This window comes from Mycteria americana, chromosome 9 (genome assembly GCF_035582795.1).
Source record: "Mycteria americana isolate JAX WOST 10 ecotype Jacksonville Zoo and Gardens chromosome 9, USCA_MyAme_1.0, whole genome shotgun sequence".
In the NCBI taxonomy this organism is placed as follows: domain Eukaryota; kingdom Metazoa; phylum Chordata; class Aves; order Ciconiiformes; family Ciconiidae; genus Mycteria; species Mycteria americana.
This window is the reverse complement of record NC_134373.1, coordinates 34,333,141-34,353,719: the sequence shown is the minus strand read 5'-3', so window position 1 is coordinate 34,353,719 and position 20,579 is coordinate 34,333,141. Positions and strand designations below refer to the sequence as shown.

The window sequence follows — 20,579 nt, the reverse complement described above, 5'->3', positions numbered from 1 at the left end:
ACCTAGGAATGAAATGTCACTTGTGAACTGTCTCGCAATATGCCAGTGGCCAAACTGCCCGTGCAGAAATACAGCACAAGTGATGTGGGCTGCCATTGCTTCCAGCAACCATCAGAGATGCTGCAATTATTCTCCCAAAATAACGAGTCATCTGACATGATACCTCCCATTTACTTCCCTCTCCCTTATCTGTACAGGAAGCAGCTGAAAGTTTTGATTCCATTTGGGAATATAGGAAGAGAGTCCAGAATGATTTTATGGACTTGAGAGATTTAACAGTTCAACTGCAAGAACCTGAAGTAAGTCACAGCAGAGCTCTCAGTCTGCTTTCACTCCTTGCATTTGCTGTGCTGTTACCCATTTCTGCGTGCGTAAGAGAGGACAAGACAGAAAACAAAACACTGAACTCCTGGACCGTTTCATTTTGGGGCAGTTGCTTGCTGCAGCAATTAAAATAACAACATTCTTCAAAAAAGAAAGAAATGTAATTATCTTCAAGCTCATCTTCACTAGTCAGAATTGCACTGTTCTAAAGTATTTTCATAACCTCTGTTTGATGCCGAGTCACTCATTATGTCAACAGCCTTTACGACAGAAAGATGACCCATACATACAACCACCACTATCACTATTCTTTCTGGTGTCATTTTGTCCTCTCTGAAAATAAGAAGTCAAGCAAATAAAAATAATTCATTGCGAAAAAAGGCAATGAAATAGCCACCTATTTGAACACAGCAGTCTATAGTAAATGTCATATATTTTTATAGTGCAGTTTATTAGTGCAAAAGAGCTTTATTACAGCTTGAGTTCCATCCTGTTCTGTTTTTCTATATACACATGCTTATCATATTTTGTACTTGAAGTTTCTATTTAGCTATTGAGATGAAAGAGCCCGATACCTGGCCAGACTGCATTTTCAGTGCACATTCTAGTATATATTGATTTATAGTCTATCATACTTCCATTTAAATTCAAATAAAGAACAGCTATAATCCACTACCAAGAATTTTCTGGCTCTACAGAGAAAAGAATCTCAAAGCCCCTTTATGGGACTTAGGAAAATATGAGTATGTTCGCATATGAAAATAAGAGAGTAAAACAACACAATAGCTACAAGTTAGTAACTACCATTATCAAGAAGTATTTAAGCCTATCCCAGTTGTACGCAAACATGCCTGTGGACAGCTTTACTTGGAGCCACTGTTGGACCTCACGCTTGCATTGCCCCAAGACCACTTAACAAACACCGAGGCTTTTATATGACAGTCCCCAAATGTTACCAGAAGCAGTTTTGTCTTCTCTGAACAAGCACTGGGGCCCTGCTCACCCACAAACCCCTTTCACTTGCTATGTGGACACAACACTCATCAGCAACGCTGAGTCTTTTCTAAATCAGGTTAAAACCAACAAAAAACCAACAAAAAAACACCGAGTGGATTCAGCAAGGTGTCATATGAGTGCTGCAACTGGGACAAGGGAAGCTGATGGCTGGGACTCTGAGGTGCTGCTTACCCTCTTCAGCAGCAGAAAGCCGCTTCAGTCAGCTCCAGCTGCTTAAGAAACCGTGCCTGAGACATAGGTCTGACTGCGCCCACGCAATCCAAATGGAAGAATTCTCACTGACTTCAGTGACATACAGCTGTTTCAAGCATCTACATCACTACACTGCCAATTACAAAGTTAAGAGGTATAAGCTTCCCATCCGGAGAGAAGTGTTTTAAAACCTCTTTTCTACTCTATTCATTAACATTTAGGCGGTGAGCAGTTTCTTATGGATGTGAAAATAAGTAATACTTGTTAGTTGCTTGCTTAATTTGCACCTCACATAATGGATTTCTCCATGCATAGTTATTATCCAAAAGGCTTTTCTAAAATAATTCCCAGGTTCTAGCAAAGAAAGTGAGAAGAGTCTCAGACCTTCATCCGATTCTGTTTGATGCCTTCTACGATCTGCTCCATCTGCCGTAAAAACTGCTCACGAGAACCAGAAGATGCCATTGCTCTGGAAAGAAAAAAACAACCAAGATAACAACTGATAGGGATGTAGGACAACGTGTCTCATCTACAGTGGTCTTGCGTATTTACGCATGTCCAAGAATTCACATTGCTTATTGTTCTATGTAAAAATTCATCTTTTTAATCACTGATTTCAGGCAACAGCTCAGCTCTTCAGCTGGTATAAACTATCAAAGAGATGGGAACAGAGACTACAGAGCTCATCACAAGTGTTCTCCCTGTCGGTTCAAGTCTGTTCCTTTCTCTCATGTGTTGTACAGAAATAAATTGCTATTAACTAACCAAAAGCACAAACTTTTAAGAAAAGCAGCTGTTGTGAATATTAAGAAGGCAAATAGAGGACTAGTAGATCGGTAAATATTCTAAAACATAATTTCATGCCCTAATAGGGAAAGCCCAGAAGTAATTTTAGACTTGTAACATATCTTAAACAGATTAAGAAAAATAAAATAAAGAAAATACACACACTCCACCCCCCTCCACACCCACCCAACAACAAAACCAATCCAAAACCCAGCTGTCCATTACAGCGTTGGTTTCTACTGACTGGACAAAATCAAAAGAATCTCATCACTGAGCAAAACAGATCTACAATCCCTGCTGCAGAGGAAAACATCTGAAATACTTAATTCCTGGTTTTTGTTGTAATTACAAGTTTTGGATATCACAATAGGAAAAACAAAGATTAAAAAAAAAAAAAAATCAAAATTTCTGACCAAACGCAGAAGGACATAAGTATATCAAAATAAGTAAAGATATAATTAATTACTCTGGGGGAAAAAAAAAAAAGCTTGTAATTTCACAACAGAATTACAAAAAGATATACTAGGAAGAATTGTTTAAAACTATTAAACGGCCATCTCCTCCCCCACGACTATACTGAATTGTACAGTTGTGACAAAAATTCATACTGGACTTTTTTTGTGAAGTCAAGAAACCACAGAAAAAAAAAATGCCAACTGCATCACAGACTGATATTTGACCTTGAACTTCCAAGGGAACCATGATTTTACCTAAGGACCTCACACTTCATCAAAACCTTTAAATACAGAGTTAGTCTATAATAAACATGTCTGAAATATGTCTGAGTCTAATGTTCTGTACATAATGTAATAACCACAGCTTCACAAAATAGAGAAAAATATTTAAATTAATGCCAGGAAAATTATGACCGAATGATTTCTTTCCACAACTGCAACTGAAGAGCCAGATATTAAAAACATATGTTGTCTATAAAAGTTAGGTAATTCCAAGTCTTTGATTCCCCAAACATTGGCTTGAACAGAATTAATAAACTGTTTTATAAAACAGTTTACATTAATAAAAGAATTCTAACAATTTTTTAGACTCTGTAACTCATGCCTGCTCCTATTTTTCCAACCAACCATGCTACTCATTTCAACTATCAAGAGAAAAATGACCATTACTTACTGATGAAAGTTGTCATGAATAGAATTCAGTAAGTTAACCTGTGAATTAAGGAAAAAAAAAAAAAAAAAAAAAAGAAGATATTATACATTCGTCCTTTCTGGTATGAGTTTTCACGGACAATAAAATGAAATTCAGGTTAAAAAATTGACTATATAGATGTTGCTCTGACAAGCAGTCAGCTATATGAAAATCACCACGAGCTTTCTTTTGGAAAAAAACCACGATCCCTCTATTAGTAAAATCTATCCCAGTGGGGGAGCCACAGAAAGCGGAAGCAAGTCTTGGACCACAATTGCAATTTTTAATTTTACTGATGCCCAATTATACCACTGAGAATTTTCCAGCGTGACAACTTTCCACATTAAAGTGATGAAGTAAAATGGCATATACATCTGTTCAACATGTGTTGAAACTTGACATAGGAGCAACTTACAGGTACTCATCCAGTGTTCAACAGTGACACCCAAAAGAAACCCAGACTGTATGTACTGAAGATGCTAGCTTTGAAGCTGTTAGCAGCATAGCTCTGTCAAGAAGCTGCAACTTAGCTCACCAGCCTGAGAAAAGCATTGTATTGGGGGGGGGGGGGGGGGGGGGGGGGGAAGACAAAACAAAAAACCCAAAACAACACAACAAAAAACCCCCCAAATGAATGAACGAACAAACAAACGACCCCCCACTTTTGCTTCTGAGACTGGAACCAGTATCTCCACACAATACTGCAAAGACTGACCAAGCAGTGCAGGAACAGCAGGTGAATTTCTGCACTGCTTTCATTATGCAGATGAGTTTTACAGGTTTCCAAACAGCCACGCATCATTACTCGCTTTGCTTATATGTATTTCACAGGTTGTTAAAAAAGATGAACTTCTAAAAAGTACAGAATGGCATTTCACATGCATGGCTTCTATTATGAGATACTAACGTTGCATTGAATCAAGACAGAAATAGAAATTCATAACAACATCACAGGAATATTTTGTTGCTCTCGGTATAAACTCCCCCAACTAATTAAATTATATATCAAATATTTTCTGTGTAACCACCTTTGATTTTTTTCTTGCTTTCTACATATTGCTGAGAGCACTAAAATTCACCAAGTAGCGATTAATGTAATTCTCTCTCTCGGCTTTGAATTCTTCTTTTAAGTCTCCTGTGGTTAAACCTTCCAAACAGTTTCTCCTTTTGATGAATACTTGAAAAAGTGTTCTGTACTAAACAAACCTAAGCGTTGCAAACAGAATCACTGCTATGGAAAGCTAAACTGATCCCTCCCAAATCTAAAATCTTCCATCTGAATGAGACAGTGATAAGCGCATGCATGGCAGAATCTGCAGTTGTTCCTGACCTTACTTTGAAAAATTCAAATGAACAAATTCTGAACAGACTCCAAAGCCGCTAAGATGCTTAAGAATTCCTGTTACTTAGAGGAAAGAAATTATTGCATGACTTATCAATATTTGCCAAGTCCACATCCTCGCCTCAAGATATTTCCAATAAGCATGTATTTAAGAATGTAATTACAGTTTATACTGCAAAACATTCAAGTCATGAAAAGTAGTACTGCACAACTGTTGTGTAGTAAGAGTGCTGATGTGTTATGTTACAGACAGTAAAATCAGTGTATAAACCCCACAAATCAAAGACATTATGAAAAAATGAGTTTAAAAGCATTTTAAAAATGAATCTTTCACAAAATATGATTAAAATATCAACCATATTCATAGAGACCTTTCATGTCAGAGCTATAACCTTTATAGACAAAATTCCACTGTATAACAATTCTTGCTATTGTTATTTTAAAGCAATTATGCTCAGTGTTATGTTATGAAAGGGCTGGTTTTGGGGGAAGAAAAGAAAAAAAAAAGGGGGGGGGAGGGAAGGCCTAGAAAAAGCACAAGCATATTCCAGAAATCTTTGTGAGGCACAGATGCCAAAGGCATCTTTTGTACATTACTAGACAATATTTACTTGCTGAAACCCTGGTTCTAATATTAAAAGCAACAGAAGGAAACCTCAACTATATTATACACTTAACAAAGTTAAGACTGCATCAGAAGACATTCAGACACTTCTCTCTTGTGATTGACATCAAGATAAAATGATGTCAATTTGATCAACTGATTTGCCTTTTGAAATTATATCCATGTAAGTGAAGCTTGGAACTAAAAAAAAAACAAATAACAAAACAAAACAAAACACACAAAAAAAACCCCCAAAAAAGCAAAACAAAAAACCCCCAAACCCACAACCAACAAAAACCCCAAAAAAGGCACTGAATTATATTGGCAAGAGTACTCCCAATTTATACAACAATGAAATACATCTGCTCTGTATTCTGTCGGCTGGTTTTTTATGTGCCCATTTCAAAAACAATCTCTGTATGCTTTTTAAATTTGCAGGCTTGCCCTCAAAATAAAAAAATGAATCTGTATTAAACTCTAACCTAGGGGAGAAGTTAAGGTAATATGAATTCTACAGCTCCTACTTAAAGTAGTATTTTAAATCTGGTATATCGTTATCTGCAACCTGTTGTACTATATATTATAAATACATTTCACTATTTGGAATAAGAAAATAAAAACAACGAAAGATCACAGAAAAACAAAGCATGTGATCATCTTCTTACCGACTTAGGTAAGGCATTTGCCAGGACCACTGGCAGCCATTATACCACCCACTCTTGCACAGGGATGCAAGTTTTACAGCTAGGATTCCTGAATATTCCGTATGTAACTGACATTACATGGTATCATCACTGTCGGTTTGTAAGAAGTTGATGTTTGAAAAACTGTCACGGAAAATTCTTAATAGTATTTTCAGGAGACGAAAACATAGGTTACACCACTAATTCCAAGATAATTTATTTGAGGATCTTAGGGACCATCAGGTAGAATAATTTTTAGAAACAGAACTCTCTCATGCTGAACTGAAACCTCTCCCAGAAACTAGGTATTTCTAGAGCACATGACAATCATCACCGCCAGTTAAACTTTGGTAAGATCCTGCTTTGTACTGATCACTGATCTAACTCTGATATATACACATAAACAAAAAAGCCATAAGGCTCAATTCAGCACAGAACTTGAGGTTTTTTACATATATTATTTACATGTGTTGTTAAATCACCTAGTCACAGAAGTTACTTTTAAATTTATTGTGATGTAATTTGGATTCTGACAACATTCATAGAGCGGTATAATACTTTTCTGCAACAGAAAGGGCCAGATCTACCCTGACGCTGCGGTCATGCCTTAAAATATTTCTATCAGGGTAAACTAGGGAAAGATAAAGTTTAGAATGGTAGCGTGAAAACAGTATTCTGGGTTGTGGGTTTTTTTCATCATCCTGGCCTCCAGAAAATCTGTAAGGAAGCCCAGTCTCGTGTGTTTGCGAAAGGAAAAAGATATTCTGAGTATATCTCTGAGTAAGTTCTGCACAGAAGTAGAACACTGGTGAGCTTTCCAGCAGACTCACACGGCACACTTTTTAAGGTTATCAAAACCAAAGCAGGTAAACTGTACTCAGTTACTGCAGAACTAAGTAGGAGAATCAGGAAGGGATGAAGTCATTTTTTCCCCCCACAGTTAACATGGTCTTGTACATGCCTAACGTTACTCCATCCTGAAGGGTTGCTGTTTGCCAAAAGTTCCCCCTACTCCCCCAACTACCTCTCCTCACAGTTTTACCAGAGGTACAGTACATGCAGCATAGGTTAACTGTTAAAGAATATTTCTGTATTTAAACCTATTCCTTCAGTTGTGCTGTGCGGCAAGCAACTGTCAGGATCACACGTCCTCTAAAGAAGCTACATAAATTAATGGCTTTCCTGAATTTAAAAACTGAAAACTATCTGGCACGTGTATTAGAGTCAGCTGCCTAATGGAAGGAAATGGTTGCTCATCATCTTCAAGAACAGGAGATAAAGTGTCTTTACATAGTCAGAAATTTGACTACTGCTTGTGTCATAAACTAAACAAATATATCTAAGTAATGCAAAACTAACTAATCCGTTCTTATTTTATTAGAATAAACAGAAAAGCCTGATGTATCAAAACATTACATATTTTAAACAAAACAAAACATATTTTAAAAGTAATGTCATAATTTTTATCAAGTCTTGACTGCTCCTATTTCTCCACCTTTACTGAACTCACATGCTTGTCATTGCAAAAAAAGAAAATTGAAATCACTCGACTAATTCATCCCCAAGAAAGAGCCGAACTCTGTATAGTCGGGAGAGAGGGGAGGGGAAAAAAACAAGTTGCTTTCATGAGAACTACTCTTCTGATGCTGGTCCAGTAAAATCACCAGTGACTTCAGTGTAGGCAGGCTCAGACCCTGAGAACTAACTCTGATGTTGCTGACAGCAGCCGGAATTTGCCCTCCAAAGTTACTGACTATAGCATTGGTTCATAATAAAAGATATTGGCCAAAGAAGAAAAAGAGGGTAATTTGGTCCTGTGATACCAAGACAGAGATATTTGCTATTCAAATGTTACTCATGTTTTGTGAACGCAGTGAGTAGTTTAAACATGTTGTACTAACAGCACTAGTTTTACAACACAGACCATTTCGCCCTCACCATTAGAAATATTCTTATGAATTAATTGTTTCATTTTTACTTACAAAGACTGTTAACTCTACTCTGACACCACTGAATATGGTGAAAGCCAAGTAAAAAAACTCTTTATCTCCTTCTCCACAGATTGAATATTTAGAAAACAGTAATAACATTTTCTTACCTCCTTTTCCAAATATACTTTCTTATCATCCAGTGTATTATAAAGAGTAAAGAACTGCTTCGTTTCTTTGTGAGTTGCTGAGACTGCAAACAAAAAAAGGGTAGAATAATAAAAGAGCACAAGGTGAAATGGAATCTGTAAAAATAATTCGTAGGCTTTATATAATATACTTTCCACTATCAATAATGGCACACACTCTTTAATACATTCTGGAAGAATATTCCCTCTGCATGTAAATCTCCAGCAGGGTTTGCAGCTATCAGATTTTATGAGAACAACATAGCTTAGTGTTTAAATTAAGCCTCAACTGCTGCCAGTCCTTTATGCAAACTTCTGTTGGCACTGTCAGCTGTGCTTCCTTACCACTGCCTGTTCATCCTTCCTCTGTAAGCTTTACCCTTACACCATACAGGCTGCTGTGCTGCTAACAGTTGCCCTTGCATAGCTTGCCCATGGTGACAGAGAGGCACAGACTCGGCAGGGACAGATAGGAAACAGATAATCTGATAGTACTGTGTGCAAAAAAAGTGCATTATACTACGTATTTCAAGCTACACATATGCAAGGCGCTCAAGAAAGCTTTTACTGTTTTAAAGCCTTTTTTTCCTCTTCTTACAATTTATTCATGCTGATAGGATTAAAGAATACTTTCTTTTGAAATAATACTTTCTGGTTTAGGTGATTCTAGCAGATGTTGGTCACAGCTTGGTGGGGAAGGTAAGGCTCAGACATGCATTCCCTTTGGGCCTACAAGATGATGACTGATACTCAAATCTGCTAAGTCTTCATCTGTTCTTTAGTTCTTCAATGCCTAAGGAAACCTAAGATATTTGTGATTCCCAAGGAAATAGTTCAACAGAGAAGGACAGTTGGCAAAAATTATTATGGCTAATATATTAAGCGCTGTCTAGAATCCTGAACCTGGAAAAAACGTATGGGTTAAAAAAGATCAAATGATTTAATAATGAAAATTATTCCAGACGTCATGATTAAGCCAGATAAACCTGAGTGAAATCATGCTCATTACATTAAACTCTAAAGGCTAACAAGTTGCCATCTTTAAATAAAACCTTTACTGAACTGATATGCTTGTCTAAGCTTTTGAATGGAACCATTTACAGACAGCATGACCTCCTTCCCACATCACAATGTCATTAAACATCCAACTTTTTAAAGAAAGTCCAACTCTTGATTTGTACAATTCTGTTCTCCAGCTGAAGCCCAACAATGACCCACAGCCCAAAGCTGAATGTTTTAGTGACAAAAATCCGGTAGTGGCTACTTCTGCAGTAGCAAGATGGTTGGGACTAAGAGCTTTCTCATTGCCACAGTATGATTGTGACACATGTTCTGCACATGCTGTAGCCTTGAGAAGCATACTGAGTACTGGGAGCCTGAAAGCACTGAGGAATTCAGGAAAGCCTGGGATAGGCTGACAAATTAGTAAGGGCTATTCAGCATGTTTCACAAAGATTTTCCAAATGCTGAAATCAGGCTGCTTCTTGAAAAACTGCATGAACACAAGGATCGCCAACAGGCTTACTTCAGGTGGTCTCTCTTAGTTAGCTCAGTTTTTGCAGGACTTGATGCTGCAAAATGGAAGAGGCCTTTCTCAAACCATTTCATTCCTGCAGCTCTTCCCTTTCTTGCAGCAGCTCTGGTAGTCACAGATCTTTTATGAGCGGATTCCACATACCGACCCAGAATAAAACCTTTCAGGATTTCCACCAGGTTAGAAAGTTGTACCAGCTTATGAAGCCTTATGGGCACACACCAGAGCCATGTAAGGTAAGACAGACAAAGAAACAAGAGGAAGAAGGAGCCAATTGGCTCACTGATTCTCTTGAAACCATAGCTTAATGTTTTCAAGAGGAAGAGGCTTCAGTTAGGTCAAAAATAAAGCAGGGAATATTGGAACTTAAAAGCATTCTAGTACAGAATCACAGAATCTAGTACAGAATCACTGAGGTTGGAAGGCATCGCTGAAGATTGTCTTGTCCAACACACCTTGGATCAAAGTTCAAAAAAAACAGGTTTTGGCAACTCTGAAGATCACCTGAATCTGGCCAAATGAAAAGCCTCTAAAAAATACCACAATTCACAGAAAGACTTGCTAGAGATTTCAGCTCATTTTTCCAAAAGCTTAAGCCTGTACAATGCAGGTTCCCAGCCACAACTGAGCAGTGTGTTATCCAAGTTACTTACACATATTTTGTACTACAGAAAACAAAGTGTCATAAAATTCAAAGCATCTTAAATCTACACCCTAAGCTGCACAAGTCTCTTTGACCTTACTCTTTCTGTATTTCGTATATAAATGAAGCTCCCATCTTCTGAGCAGGTAGATGCTCTGACCATAGATTATTTGTCTGAATTCACTTAGACATGACAGAGAAAACAATCTGTAGAAAATTTAATGGAAGACAAGAAAGTTGTCTTTATAGCTGGACTTGATTAAATAAACTGCAGGGCACATAAGAAGCAAAGCGGGGGGAAGGAAGTACTAGGTTTGTACTCACTAAAGAAGTACATCTACTCCATGCACTGAGTTAGACAACACACATGGAAGATAGCACAGGAGTATGTCACTAGAGATGCCTCAGCAGGGCAAGGGATTTGAATCAAAGATAGATAACAATTTCAGAACTGCTAAACCTTCAAGAGCTTGTTTCACGCACATATTTAGTAAATTGCAGAATATCTTTAAAACATTAGCGAGTTCTTCTTGGTAGAAACTTATTTTAGCTTATGCCAATACACACGCTACATTAAATATACACCAGTAAGTATACTGGTCTGTTATCAGTTTAAGGGAACAACTTTAAAATTTTATTCAGTTAGCATGCTCCATACCATCCACGCACAGCAAATGCATACCTATCCAAAAAGTCAACCAAACACATTTCCCCATTTTATAACTTCTTATCATAAAAATTGTTAAAGACAATTTGTACTCTGATCCTACCAAGGTATTGCAAGATATTTATAAATCAAAAATGAAGGAAAACAATCCCTTCAAGAAATTGCCTTTACTTTGTAGTTCTTGACATAGTTTGGTTCAGAACCAGGTATCGCACATCAATGAAAACAATGAAAGCAATCTAATGTTAAGAGCAATTAATTAAACACAACTCAAATTTACAAACCTCATTTGTAAATGGTGAATTAAGGACTTTCTAAACACACTGGTCGTTAACCTAAATGACTGAACCTGTTGCAGGCAAAATTTACTCCAGAGATCTTGTGCATCAAGTTTTGCCCTCAGGAAAATTCTTATAGCCAGCTTATAAAGCCTTGAAAACAGAGTGTATAACATGAATACCAAAAGACCCTTAAAATACCAAAAAATTAGCAAGTGCTGTTGTTACACGCCATATGCTTAAAATGCAATTGCCCTCCTTCCAGGACTTTCGCCTTCAGCAGGATGTTCCTGCTTGATATACATACCCTGACTGTAAAGTTCAATAAATCTCTTCTGATACTGTGTTAGCTCAGCTCGGCTGGGTACTTCATCAATCTTGCGTTGTAAAATGGCTATTTCTCTGTTTCTTCGTGCCTGAATAGAAAGTTAGGAGGGGAGAAAACAAAGCCTCTTCTTGTTCTCTTCTTAAAATGGATGAAGCCCCCCCCAGCAATATTTTGTTACTAAATAATTAAAAAACAAAAAAAAAAAGGCAGCATTGGCTGAGGCTCAATTTTTTTTGTCATTGATTTGTGACAGAAAAACTTTTAGAACAACAAAAAGAAGTATTAGAAGTTACAAGATAAGAAAAACGTCAATAATTTTGTACAAGTAAATTTACAAAGAGTTACTCACCAATAACAGCCGGATCTTTTGAAGTTTATCTTTCTCAGTTTTGTACTGCTGTTCTATAATCTTATTCGGCTCCTAGAATTTGACAACCCAAAACAATTGTGTATTACAGTAGCAAAAACGTGCAGACTGGGTTTGTTTTCTGTGTTTGTCTATCTTCTATTTAATAGCTCCTACAATAACACCACCATTTGCTGTTATTTTTTTTAACAATGATTCAAAATCTGCATTTAAAAAATGACATCTTTCACTGTAAAAAAGTGCATTTCGCTAGCTTTTAATCCTTTGATGTTTTAGTTTTTAAGATTTGTCAGCAGTTTTTCCACTGCTGAGTATAACTCCTTGTCTGAATGTTTATACTTTGATTCATTGGTGGGGTTAAGGATAAACGTGGTCCAGGACAGAATATAAACCCTCTGACACGTATTCTAGATTTCCTGGATTGTGGACTTTAAAATAATTTTTTCTTGTTTAAAAATGTAAGATTTAGCTTTGCATTTTAATTTTTTCATGCTGCGTTCAGAAGGACAGCAGCATCATGGAACCTGTAATCTACCTCATTTCAGAGGCATGAATATATCAAATGTTTACCCACTGAAAATACAAGTAATTCAAGCTTTTCCTTTTCTGTTCATTCATTATTCATTGCCATCAGCCTGGATGCACTTGTGTTTTAGCCTAACTTCTGACAGCTGCTCACGGCATGCAATGTACTGAGCCACTGAAAACTTGTGCTTTCATTCTTCAAATAAATCCACTTTTAAGAAAAAAACAACCAAAACAAACACGCTTTCTGAGGAAGACCTGTTTTTGTCAGAGGTATGCACTGCTCTTAACACAGCATCCAGAGATTTTCTGGTACTACAAAGAAACAAGTAAAAGGCACAAAAGCCTCCATGAGTTAGTCCCATGGATTCTGCAAGAATAATGAAGAATACTAAAGCTATTTTCAGTCTGCTGTTTTTCTATGATTAGCCTGGACTGTGACTTTACCAGTGGGGGGGAACAGAGTTTTTCAGAGATTGCAACAGATACTTTAATACTTACAAGAATGTGCCAGAAGACAGAAGGACCTAAGCCAACATTTTAAAACACAAATTGAAAATAGAAGTTAGACATTTGCTATTACCTGTTCCTCCCCATTTTCCACTGCCTCAGCTTTCAAATTCTCAATATTTTGTTGAAGTCTCTCCATTTCTTCCTTTAAAACAAAAAAAGTTTATGTTGCTTTTAACTGAGACCTAGCCTCTTAACAGGGGAGAGCAGGAAGCTTGACAACATACACCTCTCAGAAAATTGTGGAGCTGACGACACACTTCGAATTTAAATTTGTAAAGATTAAACAGCATTCCCTGCTTAAGGGTAAGGCATCCATTATTACTCATCACATAAAACTGTCTTCTTTTATCACGCACAGGAACAAATTTATTTCTTACTTGCAACTATACTAGATCCAACTAAGACAACTAATGAGTGACATGGAAAATGAAACTGAGGAAGCAAAGGAATATTACAATAGCAATAGCATGACATGGGACTGCAACATATGGCATTTGTAAAAATGAACGAATCTGAAGTTACTTGCAAGGTAGTTTCCATTACAATCCTTTAGAGATTTCCAAAGGAGTATGTTTGGGAAAAAGAGGTTCCTATGCTCAGTCTGTGCCTCAGGGCACTATTTCTTGCTACTTCTTTTCATTCTATTAAATCCCATCCACTATTGTTTAAATAGAAGAGAATGAAAACAATTCTCTCCAGTCATATTTCTAGGCAGTCCATAAACACAGCAGTAAACAGGACAGCAAAACATAGTAATTAGGCAGTAAAACTGAAACATGCTCTGAAAACTGCAATAGCTTCATCTCAGTCTTGTCCCTTTTGGTGGGTTGCTCCAAAGCTAGGGGCCTTCATGAAGCCCTCCTCTTTGGCACTGTACCCTCCTCAGGTCACTGTTGGCTGCATTATCCAAGAAGAGACAATCCATTTCAAGGTTGTGAAGAGCACAAGTGGGTATCCAGTACAGCCCAGTCTCAAACTTACATTTTAGTGCTCCCTGTCAACCCACCCCAAGTTGCTCTCAGCAGAATGCTAATTGGGAAAGAGAAGAGCCATAGCTGTGACCAGTACAAGGCTGATCTGGCATTGTATGTCTAGGAACTGCCCTTTAATAAAGAGTCCCAGGCACAACAGAACATTGAAGGCCACACCAATTTAGATGCCTTGGCAGCCTTCCTTATACCTCCCTGCCTCAGGGCAGGGGGCAAGTCCTTCTGGCTAATCCAGTTCCAACCTTCTGGGTCGTCAGCCTTGTTGCAGATATGATATACTGCAGAACTGTGCAACTGTCCATAACTCTGCTGCGAATCAAGCTGGTGACAACACTCAATATGAACCAGGAAATACCAGTAAATGGGGCAGGGGGGGCGTGCGGGGGCTGGTGACAACAGGGACACACAACACAATGACAAATCAGGAAGAAATACAACGCTTATTTACCACGTTTTAAAGGAATACTTATATAAGAAACTAAAACTTACCCTACAATGTGCTTTGAACTCTTGCTCCTGACTTTTTAGGTTTTCATTCATGGCCACCAGTGCTCGCAGACTCTGTAATATGCTAAATTTGAAGATCCAGTAAACCACATTAGACTTCTAGTTTCTAATTTAAACAGATGGAGAACTAAAAGACATTAGAACAAGCTTAGTTCTAAATTTCCAGGAAAAATCTGTGTAAATTAAAAACCCAAATATCACCACTGATATTCCAAGGTCAAAATAAAAATGTCTATTACACTGAGTATTTTGATGGTTTTGCTAGGTTCTGACCTCATTATTGTGGAAGTTTTGAGAGAGCCTCTTATTTAATTTATGTGAGATGAAGGCTTCAAATATGAAGAAAATAAATCAGGAAGGCCTCATCTACTTGTCAAATGTGTCTAGGGTTCTTCTGCTTTAAACACCTACAATTATTTTCAAGTACAGATTGACACTTTTCATTCTCACTGAATATTGTGGTAATATTTTCCTGCCTTTGGAAAGCAAGCTGGAGAATTATTTAATTTTTAAATTTTAGTTATTTGTTTAGGTTGACAAATCAAGAAACATTTGAATGATTCATTTTAAAACCATCATTTTTCAGAATTTCAAAGGTCACAAAGGAAGAAACTTACCTAGAATCTGCTTGGGATTCTATCGTTTCTAAGGCTGCTAATTCCTTGTCCAGCTTTTCACTGTAACTCTTAACCTAAGGGTTAAAATTAATAAATTGAAAAACACTTCCACACATAAAATGATTCATGGTACTCAGCTTTCCCACACCATGGGATCAGTGAGGTAAGTTGTCAAACACCTTCACCATTTAATACATCCCTCTACACACAAAGCTTCTCAAAAATGATTCAGCTAGAATCAGCACACAGAAAAACAAAGAAAGATTACCTCGGTTAACGTCTTTTTTGCTTCGGTACATTTTGCCTGCAGATCAGCACATTTAGCTTGCAACTATTATGAAAGAGAAAGAAAAGAGTTTGATTCTATATTCAGCTAATTACACCTATAATGGAGAATAGCAATATTTGAGCTGTTAATAATGGTTTTCTATTAAACATAGGCCAACCATCACAAACACTCTCTTTTCTTGTCATCTACTCTGAGAGCAGTTGATTGCCAGAATTCTAATTGAATATTTAATAAGAGCAAACATTTTCGACCTGACCTTTGAGATGTATTAGGTCCCAGAATAAACAGCAGCTTTTACAAAATGGATGCCAACAGAATGGCAACTTATTGGATAGAATCTCTGCTAAATTGCTCAAAGTTATTTAGCCTGGTTATACCGGCCTAGTTTCACACCAGCCTAAGAACAGAGTCCCATTTTGTACTTCTCCAAATAAGTTAGGGCGATTCAAGACTTGCATAAAAGTGCCATGGCACCATACCATAGATACGTCCGTACCAAATAAGCAAGCTGGTTTATGATTTTCTTTGGTGTAACTATGGAAAGTCTAATAAGGAGGCATTTAACAAAACGCCACTGGGTATTTCACTTGTCAAATAATTTACAGAGGCTAATTTTAGAAGAACATCCTTCTTTGAAGTCCTTATGATTTAAGATAACATTGCAAATAGTAACAACAAAAATGGGACATGGGTTACAAAAGTGGAGCAGAAGTGTTGCAAACAAAGAAACGCACATTTGGCTTTCTGTTCCACCTCTTTTCATGATGGTTTAGTTTGCTGTTCACAACATAGAGCTGTGACTCAACACTCCACTCATCCCTTTCCACAGCCGAACTTATAAAAAGAAAGCTTTTTCATTGTTTTTCATATTTTTCACCATTAATTCACCAATAGACTGAATTCTAACTAGTTGAAAAAATACGTATATAATTTAAGCCTGCAGTCCACATCTCATGAAAATTGACATAAAGACTAAAGAACTATTTGTTATGAGAAATCTTGCCAAAACTTACTGCAATATTGAAGACAGAACTTAACAAACATTTTTTAAAAGGGGGGTCTTGACTGTCGCTGATTTCAAAAGCTTTGGCAAGTGGTAAAAAAAATTCAGCCAAGAAATTTTTACTTTACTAAAGTGATAAAAGGATTATATTTGGCTTATAGCTGTCAGTACTTTTTTCCCCATATAAAAACATAGCACTGAGACTGTTATGTACTGGAAATAAGCAATACAGAATTAAAGGGCCCTCAACTGTCAAAATGGCAAATAGCACGATAACAGATTTAGAAAATACTTAAGTTTTCCTGTGGATTATGAAGTTTGTTTGGCAGTTAAAAGCAGATCTGTAATGAAGTAAGGACTCTACCAATTTTGTGTGGTTTACAACCATGTTTCCTCCCCACCCCGAACTTCTTTCTTCTTCTCAGCAGTATATGGAAAGCAAGCAAATACATTCATTCATATGCCAGGGAGACTGGTAAAGAAAATTACTTGCATCAGGCATGAAAATGTAATCCACTCAACATACAGGCATACTCCATATTACTAATTCAGTAGCCACACTACGCTACAATTCTCTTTATGAGAGTCATCTGCTACAGAAAAAAAAAAAAATGCTTTTGAACATTTCAGTCATAGAGACTGCATACAGACATTGGCGGATCCTTTCTGCTTTCCAGATCATAATGGTACAACGCAGAAAAGCTGCAAAAGCCACCCACAACTGCTAAGCTCATTTACCAGCCTCTCTTACTGCTCAACTAGGCAAGAAAGATCAAGGAAACGGCATGGCTGGAGAACTGTGCTAGTGCACATTTTCATTCTTTGAAACCTGACCTAGCTGTTGCAGTTTCTTAACACTACTCTTACTACACAATTGTACCTAGGTTGTCCTCCCCCAAATTAAGCTTGAGCTAACTGTCTCCAAGAACACGAACTGTTCTCAGAATGCAAGGGCTGTGGTGCAGTGTTCTAGTACATACATACATTCAAACTGAGCATGCCTCCAGTATGTCTACATACTGCCCGCAGAAAAACTGCAGATGGATGTGAGCTGGTGGACACAACCAAAATCCACTCAAAATCTATAGAACTGTACTAGAACATCCTTAAACCTGAGCAAACCTGCCCCCTTTTATAATAGGGCAGTGTTAAACCATTGCCAGTCATGACAACAAAGCTTCTTATATGGAACAGGTTTGCAACCCGCTAGCTCAGAGCGGATGCTGAGAGAGAGCCTGCATCTGTCTCCATTCTACAACATACACGCAGCACATCTGTATCTCCCTTCATATGCATGTCTTATAGACTTTGTGGTTTAAAGGAAGAGTTAAAGTGTGACAGAAACATACTGCAATGACTTAGGATACACTGAACATCCTTTTCTTTTCCCCCACTTCTGAAATTCCAAAGATCTCATTCTGTAATTTGTGTTTCTACTTCAGGAAAAAAAACTCAAACCAACATGGGAATTCACACAGGATTTAACCATCTGTAAGACCATATTATGATTTTGAAAGCCTGACACTTCAGCCTGCATTTAAATGCTAGGTATTGTCAATATTTTTTTTACTAACAGTCATCATCTTGACAGGGCACAAAAGTTATGTTTGACATAAACAGACATGGAAAATTCATATTACTGAAGTGTTAAAAGAATACAAACTCAATTTAAAAAAAAAAAGGTATATTTAATTTCAGTATATCATAATATCATAACATCATAACTATAGTATATCATAATACTTTCTAATATTTCACTCTAGAATGGAGAAGGATTGTGACAGGCATGGTTTACATTCAACACACAGTGCAACTAACAATTGTAGTGTTATTGACTATGAAAAAATGCTATTTTTAACAGATGGGGCATGCCAGAGGGCAACACAAACAGAAATGCATCAGTTTAAGAAGAACAAAACTAGTTTGGCATGTTCCAAAGAAAATGCATTCTAATATTTACCAGTTAAAATACTGTCATACCCTACCCTTTGAAAGTCTTTTTTTGTGCAAAATAAATTAAGAAGAACCTGCACTGGTCTTCCCAATTTTTTGTGCTTAAGTTTTATTTCTATAGCTTTATTTAAAGTTAGTATTACTTGAATGTTAGTCAGAGACTTCAAAACATGGTTCACAACACATGCTTTACTGAAAGGAGATTTAAGTTTTGAAGGAATAAACAGTCTTTACATGAAAGACTTAATTGCACTGTTAGAGACTATTTTATTCTCATTTTAAAAATAAATAAATAAATAAAAAATCAGGTGTAGTAAGTGGCTGAGCAGGAAGGTTTAAAATCTAGTGCTCCTATAGTTATGCCATAGTAGGTAAGGCTTTCAAAGCTACCATTCTTTTACTTCTGTTGTTTGTAAGACTGAACATATCACTGTCTCATAAAACGTGCCATACAGACATTTATCTTTCGGAGCCCCTGTACCCCCAACATTCAATAGGTAAAACCAGTTAAGATGAAAAGACATTAAGACGTTACTGACAAAGGCAGAGCACAACAAAACAAAAAACAGATGAAAGATACTGGATCAGTGCTATATTTGACAGAGTATCAACCACAGAAATCATCAGCAGCAGTTTTTCCTCAAGTACTTTTTGTTTTTTGGCAAGCTCTTCCATACTGACTCTGATGCAATATGTTTCCATCAGAGTCTGCAAGCTAAAGATGGCATGGTGCTGATTACAGCAGTATGCATAATTAAAAGCAGCATTTCATTAATGGCATAGCTTTTCCACTTACACTTTTCTGGGTTTAAATGGCAATAGCATAAGTAGGTTGAAATACAGGAATGGTGGTTCTTGCTCTTACTTATAGATATGAACAGAACATCAGTCACAAATTCAAGAGCCTTTCTCCCCTAAAATAAATGTGAAGATGGGAACCAAGCAGTGACTGTGCAAAAACACCCCCAACCAAACAAGGAAGCAAAAACCCTACCTCAGTCAGTGAGACAAGCTGGCTCATATAAAGGACAGAAGTGTTAAAAAGTCATTTGTAGCATATTTTAGAGTAACTTCCTAAACTGTTTCTTGAAACTGTGAGAACAGCCCATTCAACACTATAGCTAACAAGTCAAATGGAGATACTCTCTCTGTTTTTCTCCGAGAGGTATGCAAAAAAAAAAAAAAAAAAAAGGAAAAGCATGTTTTGATTGGCTAGCCCCATCCTTACAGACAGCGCTACACAATTTTTTAATATAAACCCAGCCACATTGTCTTAGTAATAAATGTGCAAGCAAGACATTCAGAGATGCTGAAATGAATGTTCAGCATGACAAATTGCGGGTACAGGAGATAGCTTGCAAATTTTTTCTGGACGGCAAAAACTTTGTAATCAACCACACTGATAAATGTTTTCTTCTTTATTACACACACAATACTTACCTCTTCCAGGAGTTTTGTTTTCTGCAAAATCTGCTTATTCAGTGATGCCACCTTCCTTCTATGTTGTTGGGCAGCTCCAAGTCTTTCTGGTCGCTCCTCAGCAGAAAGCTCAGACTGCTAAAATAAACAGTAACAACAGCCTGTTGGACCTCATGCCATTACTTTTTGCTTCTTCAGTAGCTCAGGAAATGCCAAAGTGGGACACACCTGTGATATTGCTTATCAAGAACTGTGTCCCACTATCCAGCAGAAAGAATGACTTACCAATTTATCTTGCATCAAGATAAGGAAGCAGCTGAACAACTGAATTATATCCCAAATGTAACAGGTAAAGTAAGCTAAAAATAAAGTCAGGTGCCCTGGGACAGGTGGAACTACAGTATACTAGAAGAAATAAATAATTTTTTGCATCAGCATTCGTTAAACCTGGTAGAGTTCTTAAATGGAAAAAATACAAACATGCTAAAAACCACCTTAAGCAGTGGTATTTACTGAACTTGTTGAATCTGAGATGTTCCATACCCCAGTAAGCAGATCCAGAACTTTCAAATGCCTTGAACAATTGTGTGGTTAGATTCTGAAATACTGGCTTGGATGCATCTTTATGCTGAATGACAATGACATACTCAGTATGGTAGACACATTTACCACTCTAAGCTTGTTTTTGTGTGTGCGTGTGTACTATGGACATCAGTCTTTGAAAACTACTCAATCCA

General features: G+C 37.1%; 1 protein-coding gene across 1 annotated transcript in view; it reads right to left on the bottom strand.

The window, feature by feature from the left end:
• Positions 1–20,579, bottom strand: part of CCDC93 (CCC complex scaffolding subunit CCDC93) — a 58,638-nt gene that overhangs the window by 4,371 nt on the left and 33,688 nt on the right. Inside the window, exons 12-21 of the mRNA XM_075511726.1 lie at positions 19,864–19,980; positions 15,447–15,509; positions 15,179–15,252; positions 14,544–14,625; positions 13,136–13,207; positions 12,010–12,081; positions 11,640–11,748; positions 8,193–8,275; positions 3,448–3,485; positions 1,918–2,002 (exon numbers count right to left, since the gene is read on the bottom strand). Of these exons, the coding sequence (XP_075367841.1) occupies positions 1,918–2,002; positions 3,448–3,485; positions 8,193–8,275; positions 11,640–11,748; positions 12,010–12,081; positions 13,136–13,207; positions 14,544–14,625; positions 15,179–15,252; positions 15,447–15,509; positions 19,864–19,980 (795 nt within the window). The remainder of the gene's footprint in view (positions 1–1,917; positions 2,003–3,447; positions 3,486–8,192; positions 8,276–11,639; positions 11,749–12,009; positions 12,082–13,135; positions 13,208–14,543; positions 14,626–15,178; positions 15,253–15,446; positions 15,510–19,863; positions 19,981–20,579) is intronic.